The sequence below is a fragment of the Echeneis naucrates genome, chromosome 21, assembly GCF_900963305.1.
Source record: "Echeneis naucrates chromosome 21, fEcheNa1.1, whole genome shotgun sequence".
Taxonomy (NCBI): Eukaryota; Metazoa; Chordata; class Actinopteri; order Carangiformes; family Echeneidae; genus Echeneis; species Echeneis naucrates.
Window position 1 is genome coordinate 10,194,155 of NC_042531.1, and position 15,500 is coordinate 10,209,654.

Here is a 15,500-nt window from a genome sequence, read left to right on the forward strand (position 1 = left end):
AATAATAACTAGGTTATCGACGCAGTCACTGCATGGCCACGAACGCATCATCTGTTTATGTCTTTGGAGAGAGGCAATGTAACTTCTATTAAAAAGCAGCCACAAACGACAAGAACAATTTGTAGGACAGCCAAACATATTTCAACATAAATACCTGTCTAAAGCAACATTAGGCAGAATTTACTGCTAATAATATGGAAATAATAATTTAATATGAGTAAAAGGAAAATGATAATAATTTGCAATAATTTGATGTAGTAGGTTGATCTTAAACGTGGAGTTAGACATAATTAAAATTGAAAATTATATTATGGTTTTGGCATATTATATATATTAGGCACAAGCATACACATGTTTATGGTTATGCTTTTGGCATACTGTAAGTTAAGTTACAGTAATTAATCTTAAGTTAAGATTAATTTAGGGGATCCTCATCACAAATAATTATGGAAGCTTTGCCTTTATTTAGAAAAAAGTCCAAAAGACAAAACTAATGGTTGTAGTTGGTTGCTGCATGAGTTTGATTGTCTGTGATAAAGGCCTCAGCACTGTTAGGGTCACAGCCTCAGTGCTACGACGCTCCTTTCATACTAAAGCTTTTCATAAGATAACTGTCTGCTTTGTGCAAAGTCATTAACTGATGGTTAAAAAAAAATGAAAGCAAACAAAACTCATGTAGTGGAACCTGTCAGTTCCTCCTCCGCTCAACTAAGAACAAGGCTATCAAGATGTGGACAGAGTCGGAGGAAACATGGACCTTTAACGCCATACAATGCCACTGTGGGGTTAAGCATGGCACTGAGCGGTCGAGGAGCAGGAGCGGGCTAACAAACGCAGGAAGGGGGAGACCCCTCGACCAAGACAACCGACTAACTCAGACATGAGGACAGACGGGTGCTGCGTGTGTGTGTGTGAACAGATTGACTTTGTCCAGTGTATACATTTTCTGCGTGTATGATGACTGAAGACAGATTAGGAGGGTTGGACATGTGCTCATATGAGGACCATACATCCCTGAAAACAAACAACGAATGAAAGGACTATATTGTTCATCAAGCTCAGTAGATGCACAACATATATTCATCCACCAAGGTCAAAAAGAAAGCTACTCCAGCCTCTTCCTCTCTGTTCAAGCCCTCGTCTGGAATGATCCTAAATCAAATAAACAAAATCAGTTTTGCAGCTGATTGGCTGATCATGAGTTGGTCATTAAAATGAAGTTGAATTATGAATTGTTGTTTTGTGGAGTGTTTTAGTTGGGAGTTAAGTGTGGCGTCTGTCAAACAGACTTTACTGTGGCAATATTTTGTGGCTTCCTATTCAACCTGGTCATTGTTAAGGGGACACCACTTAATTTGAGGAAGCGACATTAAATCATTGCTCTTAGCCACTCATTGTGTGTGTGAGAAACTTTAGTGGGTGTTTGGTGGAGGATGGCTGATCGTGTGTGCCGGCACTCCTATCCGTAGATAACATTGTTTTGGGCGGCTGGCTGACTGAGGGGACATGGAGGCCTGAAATGACTGTGTGTAAGGCCATGTGTTCCCCTGATAGAGACACAGAGGGTGCCAGCCCTTCAGGCAGCTCTTCCTGCCCGACGATATGTACACAGTGTGCTCTCTCTTACACGGCATTTCTCAGCACCTTAGTCACCCTGTACGCACTATTATCTCGAATCTCCCAATTCCTTTCATCCTTCTTTTGTTTTTCACAGAAGTGTATGACATTAACATCTGGCTGATTTCTAGGGCTGAGCGCCATCGAGGGATTCAATAAATCACTAGATTACAGTGCTTTTATGAAAAAGCTATTGGAAGGAGCGATAAACACACTTGTCAAGGCTTCTAACACTTATTGTATTAGAAAATTTTGATACAAACACCAACATGCTTTCAATGTGGAGGTGACTGGTTAAGTTTGTCTCCTTTTTCGGGGTTGTTTCTGGTTTGCTAGGGTTCGGGTTAGGGTTACTTGTAGTTTATGTGTAATATGAGCTACACCTCCACTTTCTGACAGCCTGGTTTATTGGACTTCATTTCCAGTTCGTCTAAAGTTGCACTTTGCATATTTCAAAGCTTTACTTCAAGTATGCTTGACACCCCTGATTCAGTATAAGAGAATCAGACTTACTTTAATGCTGCAGTTCCAGAAAATTCCATAAACCTGTTTGCTAAAAAAGTGTATCATATCAATGAATAATTGACACACATTGACATATATCAGTGTCAGCTTGTTCCTGCTGCCTCCAAGAGATAACAGACAAATAATTTCTAGGCTGTTCAGGGACCATCAACAAATAACCCAACTGATCCTAACTAAAACTAACTAATATTTTAACGATGAACAATGAATAATTCCTCAGCTCCTTCAGTATAGGGTGTTAAGTCAGGGCTTAAAAGCCTAAAGCAATATTCATAAACATGTCTGAGAGTGCTTACAGGCCTTTAATCTTATTTGTTTGATTGCAGCAACGCAGGTCAACGTTTCCAGCAATTCTAAAAAGGAAATGATCCAATCTCTATTGACCAGGATTACATGAACTGAAATTAGTCTGTGGGAATGTTGGTGTAACAAACAAGACAAAGTAACATGACACATACAAAGGCGTCTAAGGACTAAATTTTTTATATATTTTTTTTTATTTTCTTTTTCCCAAGTGTCACCTCAGAAACATTCATCCAAAATTTCGGTCTCTATCATCCAATCTATCGCATCCAGGCACACACAGCACATACATCCTCTCTCCTTTAATGCCTCCTGTCTGCCCTCCACCCAGCCCTTCTCCATTGTGTGCACGTCGATTCTCCTCTCCCTCCCACGGCGCACAGAGAGGAAGCTGCCCTTCCACTTCCTTCTTCAATAGTGAGAACAATTCCTGCCTTGTCTCTCAACTCCATCTCTCCTTCTCTCTCTCTCTCTCTGTCTCAGTGACCCAGAGTTCATGAAGCTGACAGGTTAGCTCACGTTGTGACACAGAGCGTGGTCTAAAAAAACTGCAGAAGAATTACTGGCCCGAGACTGCCTACAAAATAAAAATCCACCAAGAAAGTGGTACTGGGAAAGTGCTCGTGGACACACTCAAAATCATTTAACTCCAGAATAAATGTTCTTTTATTTGCCTTTTCTTTGTTTTTGTTTTTTAGATCTGCCTGGAGGCATAAACACACTAATAAACATATTTGTAAAATTATGTTCATAAGCTTTGCTATTAAAACACTTTTCTGGAAAAGAAAGTTAATTAAAATTAAGTTCTTTTGTCTCATAAAATATCACAAGAACATGACTAATGGAAAAAAAACAAAAACAACAACAATTGAAACAAAAGTTATAAGCAACTAAGGAGAATGTGAAATGAAACCTGAAGTGTGGTGCCTGAAATGATTATGAATGAAACGGTTCCAGGACTTTTTGGGTTGAACATCAACACAGAAAACGTCAGTGTCAAAAGGCCAGGAGTCCAAACAGCTGGTTAATGAAGATCCCTAATCCCCACCAAATGAATCCATGTTGTCAGCTAGCTTTGTTCCATCCTATTTTTTTAATTCTTTAATCACCACTAACATTTTTAAGATAAACTTTATTAGTATAAATGCACTCACCAGGTAATATTTAGGAAATGCGAAGATCTTAAATGTTGCAGTTGAAACAAATAGCCATATCGTCGGTCATTCTTTTCTTCCCCATTCATTAATGTAAAATTAAAAATGTTAACGGCAACAAAACGCTTTATATCCTCACTCTTTAGCGCTGACTTCTTGTCTAACACAAGTAATGCCAGATGGCACACCGCACACAGGTGGCAGCAATGCACAAGCACTCGACCCATTAGCCAACAAGTTACATCTGCTGGTAAATGAACGCCATACGAGGTGTATCAGTGGCTCTTGGCCTGCGCCAGAGGTGCCCAGCTCTGGTCCTGGAGGGACACTGTCCTGCATGTTTTACATGTTTCCTGCTCCAACACACCTGATTCAAATGATCAGCTCATCATCAAGCTCTGCTGACGTCTGATCAGGAGTCACTCATTTGAATCAGGCGTGTTGGAGCAGGAAACCTCTAAGACATGCAGGACCGTGGCCCTCCACAACCGGATTTGGACGACTCTGGCCTACGACTTTTGTAGCCAGGCAGTGACCTCTGATGGACACTCATCTCTTGTGGGACAGTGGAAAAGATGGCCTAATTTATTGATACATTGTTGCCCTGCTCTGAATATGTAGTCCTTTTGTGGAAGGTGGAATTATTTTGTGTGAGAGTGATCAATTAGTTCAAAAGGCTTCTGGCTTAATTTTATGTCTGCTTGTGAGTTGCTATCATGAATTCATGTTTTTATGCTTTCTTAGTTTTACCAAAAAATAAAAACAAAAATAAATAGATCAAAGTATGTTATATAATGAGAAATGACTGTCGTCTGGAATTAAGACATGCTTCATAAATTCTTTGGCTTTACTGAGAGGTACAACAGGGCTACTCTCACCACATCAGATACAGTTTCATGTACAATTTCCCACTTTAACAAGTCAGCCCTCATCAGATATCCCTAATGTTCTGCCATATCTTTTGTAATAATTAGAAACCTTTTTTTTTTTTATATATTTCTTATTTATTCGCCAAATTTTCCTGATGGAGCATCACAAGCATCTTAGATCGGAACACTTGGTTCCTCCTTCCCAACATAATAGTCCCTTTAATAACTGACTCAGGAGGGTGGTGCACTGGGCCTGTAACAGGACAAGGAAAGGGAAACGTTAGGCACAAATGCAGGTAGCGAGTCCAAACAGTCCACTCTTCTCACCATTTAAACACACTGCTCTCTTTTGTAATCTTACCAACCATCAATCTGTATTTACTTTCCAACAAACTGTCATACAATAGCCGGTGAAAAATATTTACAGAGGGACATGCTATGACTTTTAAGAATAAATTTTTCTTAGCAGTAACACATTTTACAATCTAAGCTCTCCAAAATTTTATGCATGTGAGTGTTTTTCAGTTCTGGTTCCTGCGGTAAAGTGTGTTTAACGGGCCTGGTTATGCACTTCCATGCTCTAAATTACCCTGCCCCATGAGACTATCGTCTGTGTGAGCAGTTGAGCACATGAAGGACAACGGACTGGTCCAAATTCAACAAATCTGACCTCCAAAACACAATGGTCCAAGTCCAAGTCCAGCTGGGCAACAAGAACTCAGCCCTCAAGAACACAATGCTATGGCCGGGGCCCAGATGTGACACATGTTGCAGTGCCCGTGGGTGTGTGTGTGTATTTATGCAGCTGATATACGTATGTGTCTTTGAATTCATGGAATCAAATTCATTCTGCCTGTCTGGTATACATTTCCGCCTCAACTCAAATATCACTGTGTCAAGCTTTTAATTACAGCCTTATCAGTCTGCTCGCCTGTTTTCACAAGCTAATTCTAATGTGAGAGGCCACAGCATCACAGTTGTTTACTCAGTGGGAATGCATGCGTTAATAGTTTCAAACTTTCTCACCATCGCAGGAAAGAAATGACTGCTGGGCTCCAGGAGGAAGTGAGAAAATTGCTGGAGAACGGTGTTGAAACTAGAAATAAAGGTGGCAGGAAAACAACGAAAGCAACTGGTAAATTACTGCAATTTTGATTACTAATACTTCCATTCAGCAGCTTTAAACAGATGACTCAGGGAAAAATATTACTCACAAAGAAAAGGCTTTTTTCACAGAGGCAGTGGGTCACTTACACACAAAGAGAAATGATGAAACTAACATACATGGACACAAACATGCATGGACTTATGTTTGCACACTAAACAAACAACTGTGTAGAAACAAGTGCACCTCTGTCTATAAGCATAAGCCTTGTGCTATTGAGGTCTTAGTGTTGTGCTATGTCATGGGACTCAGCTGTGTCCCCAGGTCATGTTATATCAGTGAAGAGCATCACTGATGGGATCTCTTTAAACCCGCCCTGAATGGCCCCTTTTCTATGACACACACAATTCACCTGACGCTCATGCAATTAAAAAAGTGAGCAAGAAAAATATAACAGACTTTATGAAAGCAAAAGTAGCAATATCTGAATGTAAAGGCACCGCAATTAAAAACACTGCATTAAAATACTGCAGAAGTCAGTACTGTGTCTCCTCCCAAGTGGAGATGCTCAGATGAAAAAGGAGGACAACCAGGAGACATTTATTTTGCATTTGGCTCCCTGAGCTCCTCACTCGATATCTAAGGCACCACCAGCTTAAGGACGAAGCAGTTTCAGCTGCCTGCATCTGCAACCTCGTACTGTCACAACCCAGAGATTATGAACACGAGTGAGTTTAGGTACAAAGATCGACCTGTACAACAATGGTTTGGTGCTGGTCACTTCTGATCAGCAATAATTTAGACATATTGTTTATGAACTGTGAGTTCAACTCATAGGCTGCATCTAATTTGACTAGCATTGCCATCATTTTCCTCACTATTCTAGAAGAGAGGTTATGTGTTCGCCTTACCAACCCTTAATTCTGTATCAAGTGTTGTAATGGGCTGCGTTGGCTTGCATGGAAATACATGCAGCGTGTGAGCTGAAAGAGAGGAGTCCAAATCAAAGCAAAACATTTACTTTGCAAGTTATTAGAAGAACGGGATTTAGATGAGTGAGAAAATGAAAAGCGATGAAATTTGTTGGCTCGCATGTTTAATATATCACCCTGCTGCCACAAACCAATTCCTCTGCTTAGAGGATGACAGTGAATGAAAAATGCAAATGAAGGGCGAGGAATCATTTTGACATCAATAATCTCTGTCTTTTCGTTTGACTTTTACAACTAATTTTAACTCTCATTTTGACAGAGCTCATAATAACTGCAGTGTCTGGAATTTTGTTTTTCTGCACAGGCTCAAATCCACTTGTACATTTTCTTCTGAGCACATGTTGCCTCCTATCAGCTTCAATAGCTTTACAAAAAAGATTTAAAATGTGTAATACATGACTACTGCATCTTGTGACTTCAGCACTTTCAGCTGAAAGCAAAACCTCCTGGGCCTACTACAACATACTAGACCTAATAAAGCAGAGAGGAGCGTTTAAGATTACCGCTGCCATCAATCTCAAATTTAGTCAGTTCACAACATACGTAGTTTCATATTGCTATAAATCTGCATATAGCTGAGGGAAAGTAAAGTAAGGTGGATTCATCCCTCCAAGTTTCAAAGCCCCATAGTTACTCATTTGGAGGTCTCTGTAAAAAGTAGCACCGATCTCATCATGTAAAGCTGCTGTTGTTTGTCCAACTCTGGAAAAAAAAGAAAACTATGAAAACCTGAGAAAGTTTCAGCGAAGCCACATAGTCAAACAAAATTCTCTTAATTCTAGTCGGTTTTAGATATAGTCTTTGTTTTCTCTTTAATCACTATCTTTGCTCATGTTTGTTTTCTCCTGAAGCACATAATTACCTCTGCTTTGTACAGGGCCTATTTAGAGCTTGCACTCTTGCTTAGAATTTGGACAGGCCAGCTCCCGCCGTACTGCAGTCCTCATGGCCGATAAGTCCCACTGCTGTCCTGAGGAAAGGACATGATCCTTTCATGGGGCCAAATCAAGCACCCAGAATGCCTACACTGTCAGAATCTACTTTCTTTTGGCTCAAATGTTAAGTCTCATTTTCATTCAAGCACCAAGTACATGTCCGTCATGGAACATCTGTCAGGAAAAAAAAAAATAAAATTGAGTGCAAGAACATACTGTTTTTGCTCAGGGAGTGGTGGAAGATGTTCATTGTGTGAGAGGTAATCATGAGGCCAAGTCAAACTGACCCCCTGCCAGCGAGTTGGAATCGTATAATAAGTACTGATACACGAAATACATGTCTTAAATTGCATCTCATTGATAAGGCTGTTGCAAAAGTAAAATTTGAGTTACTTCCTGTCTTTCAAAGGCCCTGCGAGCAGGAAGCGCATGGCACCATCGCACCGTAGGCAGATCGCCGTACGATATGTTTGTTAGCGTGTTAGCATTCTGATTAACAGCCAGTTGGTGCCCTGCTTCGGGGGTCTAATCTGGTCTCACGCCTCACTGCACGTGCTCAATAGAGTCCGCACCCTGCATCATGACATCATGTCTTTGTGTGAAATCCCGGTGCCATTCACGGGCCTACCGTGGGGCTTAGCATGCAAGCGCCCACTATACCAACACACGGCTCTTTAAAGGGAGTCCCCTCGTCCCCTAGCTCAGTTGATACCCCCTGATGCCTCCACAGAGATCGGAACATGGCTTCTGTCTTCCGACACAACGAGGCTGAGCTTATGTGCTGTCCAAAGCCAAGAGGAAAGAGAGTGTTTGGGCCTTTTTCTGGGGGGGGAAATTTCATATGAGAAGATATCGTTGTTCCTGCGCACATGGAGACTACTTCTAGCTTTATAGTCAGCTAACATACACACTCCTGGTCCTGGATGCAGCGCCATTCAGAGAGAAACTGTAGCAAATGATTTGGGGTGCTCAATTCATCATATCATTTTAAAAAGCTATGGGATCAGTGGTCCTCATCTGCAATCAACCAACCCATCAAAGGGCAGATATCTGGAGGTGGACTTACCGGTCAAGTGATGCGACCTTAAAATTATGAATGCCATTGGTCGACAGAGAATGAGGGCGTGTCATAATGAGATGGGCAGACTGGAGAAACATCCATAAGAGGAGTGATGACTTTGATCAATGATTATTTATTTTGACCTTACATATATGTCTTGTAGTATGAGGTCAATAAATATATAATAGAAGAATAAATAAATTATAATGCGCTTCAATTTTTCTCACTTTTATTTGTAATTTAAATTGACCCTATTTTCTATTAAAGTTAAGGATTACTAATCTTTCATTATCAACACTTAATGGATGCAGTGAGTCATGCTACCTTTAAAAGCAACAAAACTTTAATTGCTTTTCCCATGCAGATAAGAAAAATCTTATCTTACAATTGAATAACACTCTTGGTATTTCTACATGTTTTTATTTTCTGAGTCTCAGTCCTCAGAACATGAAACAATTGTGGAATCTAGAAACCAGACTGTGCAAAGCAAAATGAATTTTATAACTCTATAAACTGTCTGACTGCCATTTAATTGTTGTGGTCTTCCCTTTAATTTGGTGCATCAGTGTTACACCGGCAGAACGGGTTTTCAACAGTTTAGATACCAACAAAAGTTTTCTTCAAATAAACTTTTCCGGTTGCAGCAGGGTGTGTAATAAAAGTATTAAATATTAATACACACAGCAGGTCTGTTTACCATGATGATGATGTTTCAGCTCAATGTGCCATTAAAATCATCAGCTGAAAGGAGAAAAATGAAAGGAGTCTGTTTCATTTTCCCAGTTTGACCAACATGTCACAGCAACCACTCAGAAAAGACCAGCACTGTTTGTCAAACATATGAGCCATAGCAGAGGTCTGTTTTTACTCACCAGCGGCATTGAGTTATATTAGTTTTGTTCTGTTCTAGCACGGAAAAAAATATTTATTGGGCTAAATGTGTTGTATTTATTAGATGAAGAACAGATGTATAATTTCATCATTTAAATCAGTTTTGTGATTCACTTCATAGCTTAAACATACATTTTGCATGTAAAAAAAAAAAAAGAATCATTTGTGAGAGAATGTAGAGGAAGAATGAAAACAAGCTAAACTTCATTGTTAATACTTAACTTACTTTCTTATTTAACTCTTAATGCTTAAACTTCAAACTGGAGCTATTATCACTCGTGACAAGTTAAACAGAGCTTGTAAAACATATTTCTTATTAAAAATGAAAACTGTATTGCTGTTGGAATATTAAATTCAAATCAATACTTAGTGTGATTGACTATATTGGGACGAATAAGACAAAGTGAACAGTCATCCTAAGGAAAAAAAAAAGGAAAACAATAAGTAATTAATAATTATATTGTTGTTCTTCATATTAAATTGTTGCACGCTGCTATTTTTTAAAACTCCATACTGGAGAATATTGGTAAGGTGATGGATTGTGAATCTTTGCACTGGCAGTAAATTTCATGATTCAGTCATGTGATTTTGGTGTTCCTTTCTCAGCTTAGTTTATGATAAAGCTGTTTAATGCAGGCGCCCAAACCTGGAACATATTTGATAGTGAGATTGTGTTTTAGACTGGAAGCGATCCTCTCTGGGCGCTGGAGTAACGCTCCTTCTCTGTAAACATCAGTGGAATGATTCAGTGATTAGAGATCAGAGTGATCGCTGCTGAATGTTTTTCTTTCCTGAGCCATGAAAAGTTTGACTAACCTCCCTAATAGAGACATTTCAGTGGGCTTTCACTCAGCGCTTCACATTCTTCTCATTCCAGCTAAGCGACACAGATATGATGATACACAAACACACACAAACCGACATACAGAAGAGGACAGTTATCTAATTTGTGAAAGCTCACTGATATTCAAAGTAACAATTTTTTGTGTTTGTAAAGTTTTGCCTTCAGCAAGAAGCATTGTCATTTTTCACACCAGTGAAAGATCAGAATGAATAAAACAAAGTGAAAATGACTTTTATTATTTATTATTACTTGATTCTTGGTCTAATTTGTGCAAATTTTTGAGTGGGACACATTTTTCGTCGCAGTTCCACAAAAAAGCTTGACATCACCCTGGAATATTCAGGGAACAAATAATGAATTCATTGCAAAGTATTTGATTTTGTTGTGTTTAATATTAGGAATTGGGAAAGCAAACTTGGGAAAGAAGGTGACCAAGTGTATGTAATGAGAATTCACTCTGATTTCTCTGGTATGCTACATGAAATATCCTTGTTAGACATTATTTTATGAATTTTGTTGGCCATATGAACTTCATAAATGTGAAAATAATTGAAGCTAAAGTAGACTTTATCTGGAAATGCACACATTGCTGAGTGTGCGTAGCTTCTGATATTTTGTGGTGCCCTGCAAAGCCCATACAAGCTGTATAGGCAAAACTATAACAAAAACATTTACTTATTAATTCATTAAAAAATGTACTCTAACAGACCTGGTCACCGCCTCCTTTGGAAACAATATAACAATACTTTGAGACGAGCGCTTCAATCTTGTTCATAACAAATTCTTTAAATGAATTAACTGCTGCTTCAAATGAATATCTGCATGAACATCAGTGTCCAGTGTCAATGCATGAAGGCATAAACTCTCCTTCATCCCTGGCCTGCCTGCCTCCCTTCTCTAATGTCAGCGCAGCTGGAGGCACATCAGCTGCTGTTGTAGTTTCATCTGCTGCGTCTGTGGTTCTACATACAGTATACATGTGTGAGGAAGCTGCATGCATGGAGTTGGATTTGCTTTGCCGAGGACTTGGTGCCCTGGCTGTACTGTGTCCATGTTGGTGTGGGAGCCTGAGGCCTGCTCCCATACGTCCCTGCCCTGGCTCCGTTGATCCTATTGTCTTCTGCGTCACCACACGTCGCCGGCAAATAAAGGCCGTCTGGCTCCAAGCTTAAATATTGCAGCAAACTAAAAACCAACCATCACAGCCGATTCATTCACATCTGCTCAGTGGGGCGACAAGGACAGGGCTTTAGGTGGGAAGGGCAGAAAAAAGTTCACTTTTCCCTGTCGGGTGCCAAGAGAACGGGACAGGACTCAATTTCGCCGGAGCCGCAGCTGTGGCAAGTTGCCCATATGATTACATTTAACCTATATTATGCATAAGAGGGACTGCATATTGCTCATTAATTTATCTCTATTATCAATTTTATTTGTTGATGTGTAGATTTTTTTAGAGCTAAAGGAAGTGATTTTACAGTTTACAGTTTATCGCCTTTGCATTGAGCGGTATACGTTTAGACAGCTAAGCCAATGTCTTGTTAAACTACATTTAATATGGGGGAGATTGGTTTAATTTTCTTACTTTGGAAGTGGAATGCACTGAAATGGCATTTAAGTTGTTAAAAAGCTGAAAGGTTTTGTAATAAAAACTTGCAATAGCATTAAATTCAAGTTTAAGTTTGATTATGGACTTTTTCAGCTTATGGTTTCCTACATTTCTTACATTTCTTCTTCTTTTTTGGCACCCTCTGTTCTCTTCTGCTTGTTTACCCTGCCTACCCCACCCTTCATTCCGCAGTGCTACGGACCGATCATGGGTGACTGGAGCTTTCTGGGTAATATTTTAGAGGAAGTTAACGAGCACTCTACGGTGATCGGCCGGGTGTGGCTCACGGTGCTCTTCATCTTCCGCATCCTCATCCTGGGCACGGCCGCAGAGTTTGTGTGGGGCGATGAGCAGTCTGACTACGTCTGCAACACACAGCAGCCTGGATGTGAGAACGTGTGCTACGATGAGGCTTTTCCCATCTCCCACATCCGTCTGTGGGTGCTGCAGATCATCTTTGTGTCCACACCATCTCTGGTGTACGTGGGTCATGCCGTGCACCACGTCCACATGGAGGAAAAACGTAAAGAGCGCGAGGAAGCAGAGCTTAGCCGGCAGCAGGAGCTGAGCGAGGAGCGTCTTCCTCTGGCACCCGACCAGGGAAGCGTACGAACCACTAAGGAGACCAGCACAAAAGGAAGCAAGAAGTTCCGGCTGGAGGGCACCCTGCTGAGGACCTACATCTGCCATATCATCTTCAAGACACTGTTCGAGGTGGGCTTCGTGGTGGGCCAGTATTTCCTGTATGGCTTCCGTATCCTGCCACTGTACAAATGCAGCCGCTGGCCCTGCCCCAACACGGTGGACTGCTTTGTGTCCAGGCCCACAGAGAAGACCGTCTTCATCATCTTCATGTTGGCTGTGGCCTGCGTCTCACTCTTCCTCAACTTCGTGGAAATCAGTCACCTGGGCCTGAAGAAGATTCGCTTTGTCTTTCGTAAGCCAGCCCCGGCGCCAGCCCAAGGTGAGGGGTCAGCACCTCTTCCGCTACAAGGGAAGAGCCTGCCCCCCCTGGCTGTGCCTGCCCTGCAGAGAGCAAAAGGCTACAGGCTGCTAGAGGAGGAGAAAACTCCCCCTGTAACTCACCTCTACCCACTGGCTGAGGTGGGCATGGAGGCTGGCAGGGGGGCCCCACCCTTCCAAGGGCTGGAAGAGAAGGCGGAGGAGGTGCTGCCCATGGAGGACATCTCTAAGGTGTATGACGAGACTCTGCCCTCCTATGCCCAGACCACTGAGACAGGGGGGGTGACATTACACGAGGAGGAGGCAGAGCAGGTGCAGCCGGCAGAGGCAGAGGCAGAGAGGGTGGAGGAAGCTGTGGATGAGGATGTGGAGGTAGAGGAGGCAGTGAACAGGGAGGGGGTAGCTCCGGCGGAGGCAGCGTTGGAGGCCATGGATACGATAGAAGACACCAGACCGCTGAGCCGACTGAGCAAAGCCAGCAGCAGGGCCAGGTCAGATGATCTCACCGTATGAACCCGTGAGAGGGAGCGCATGTACCCCTGCACACACAGAGAGCACGCACGCAGGCACGCACAGCATGCACATGCACACGCGCACACACACACACACACACACACACACACACACACACCTAACTCAATGCCATCGCACACCCTTGAACAGGCAGGTCAAAAACCAAGTGGTTGAAAACAGGGATAAATTAAAACCTTTAAAACCTTGAAGTTAAGGGCGACAACAACCAAATGACAACAATAAATAAATAAATAAATAAAAAAATGAGTGTTTGTGATAAAGCATAAAAATCATAAAAAGTTAAAGTGGGGAGGAGGAGTAGGTTTTTTATGAAGTGTGTTCTTATATTAAAAATGTGAAAAGGACACATGCAGGTGGGAAATGTTTTTACTTGATTGAAATCCATGTTCAATTTTTAAAAATTCTTTTTCTATTGAAAGAGTTTTAATCATATACAATGGAGGATTAAACATTTTTACATGGGGTTTGAGTGGGTAGGGAAAGGAGAGTTAGAATATACCTGTGTGTCTGCAAACCAGTAATTTTGCTGTAGTTAGGCACCGACTTTCATTCCCATTCAGACAGCGATATACTGCAAAGCACGTGGCTGCATATGTTGCTGGTGAGATGGCCGGTACATTTACAGGTATTCAGCTCTTTGGGAAGCAGAAGTAGAAAAGTCCATTTTCCGGTTGGGAAGAGCATAACCCCCCCCCTTTTTTTTTTTTTTTTTTGCACGTTCAGAGCATTGCACTCTGTGCAAGGCCTTTAACTCTCATAGCACCTCATTTATGCATCCAAACACACAGGATTCTTTCACATGAAGAGAGATGTGGATGAATTTCATAGCATTTCTCTCCTTTTCATATTTATATAGGTAGCGGGGCCAGAACCAAGTTAGTGAGGAAAAAAACAAACCAGTAGTAATAATAATGATAATAATAAAGACCACATGTTGAATGTCTTTTTCAATGTGAATCTGCATCTCTTCATTTCAGACTGGCTTATGTTTTGTAGCTTTAATGGAGAACGGTGTACTGTGATTTCAGTTGTCTACGGGAGGCCGCAGTTCATTTTGCCCTATCAGAGAATGAACTATAGTAGCGACCTCAGGCCAAATCCTCTCTTTTCGTGCTGTACAAACAGGCGTCCGGGCGATAACGATCATGCACCATCAGCACAAAGTATTGTTTGAGGGCGAGACAATAAAAGAAACCGCACTCATCAATGAAAACAAGCATCCTTGACCTGACTGTGAAAAAAACTTTCTACTCGATTTTATGAGACCCGCAAGATCATACAACATCATAGTTGTAGCATGCTTTCAAATTCAGAGAGAAACAAACAACTAGGGGCGAATCCTGGTGTACATAAAGCCCAATCTCATGTCTAATAATGTACATAATGTGCAGAAGAGCTGTTTTTAGTTATTTTACTGTCTAGAGAAATCCAACAAGTTGTAATTGTGATCACAGGATTGATTTAATCTCACAAACTCAATGGAGTAAAGACAGAAAAAGCCCGTGCAGTGGTATTTTGCATCTATTGGAATAAAGATGAATTATCTTCAAATTTTAGCAAATACATTAAGCACATTAAGCCTTCAATAATACTGCAGGTTCCATCACAAACCTTACTCTCACATTCTCTGGCTTTGTTCATTCAAACAGCTGCCACTGTATGATTTCCTGTGTGCCTTATCTGTAAATGTAATTTCTCGAATGTCGTATGATTGTAGCAAGAGCCTATGTTGCTCTGGGACCTATGTGATGTTTGATCTGCTATTTTTTTTTTAAATCTGAGTTTCATTTCTGTATGCAGCCCCTCAGCACAGACACACACACACATACATAGGGGAACATCTCTATGAAGCTCGGTTATTTAATCTAACACAATAACTTAATGATCTGAAGAAGACACCAGCGCATAAAGCTGCAGACATGAACACTTTCACACAGTGCAAACCTATACTCACAGATGTGCCTTACTGCGCACACATATACACACATACACACACACACACACACGCTGTTGGTTTTGGGGGTATGATCAAATGGCTCTGGAGAAACTCCCAGAAAGAAGGCAGCTTTAACCTTTTGTGACCCCCAGCTATCACCTCCCAT

At 41.2% G+C, this 15,500-nt stretch overlaps 1 protein-coding gene across 3 annotated transcripts; it reads left to right on the forward strand.

Annotated features, from left to right (window-relative positions):
• Positions 1-12,108: 12,108 nt before the first annotated feature.
• LOC115061573 (gap junction alpha-8 protein-like) lies at positions 12,109-13,432 on the forward strand. Of its 3 annotated transcripts, XM_029529974.1 has the most exons (3): positions 12,109-13,176; positions 13,213-13,236; positions 13,291-13,432. In XM_029529974.1, exons 1-3 carry the CDS (start codon positions 12,109-12,111, stop codon positions 13,375-13,377), a joined length of 1,179 nt encoding a protein of 392 aa, XP_029385834.1. In that variant the 3' UTR covers positions 13,378-13,432. The 3 variants fall into 3 exon arrangements, with proteins under 3 accessions (XP_029385834.1, XP_029385833.1, XP_029385832.1); XM_029529973.1 differs by having other exon boundaries at positions 12,109-12,478; positions 12,539-13,432; XM_029529972.1 differs by having other exon boundaries at positions 12,109-13,432.
• The last annotated feature ends 2,068 nt before the right edge of the window (positions 13,433-15,500 follow it).

What these genes read in the sequence shown, in the direction of transcription:
- LOC115061573 (XM_029529972.1), top strand. Translation starts at nt 12,109, where the DNA reads ATGGGTGACTGGAGCTTTCTGGGTAATATTTTAGAGGAAGTTAACGAG.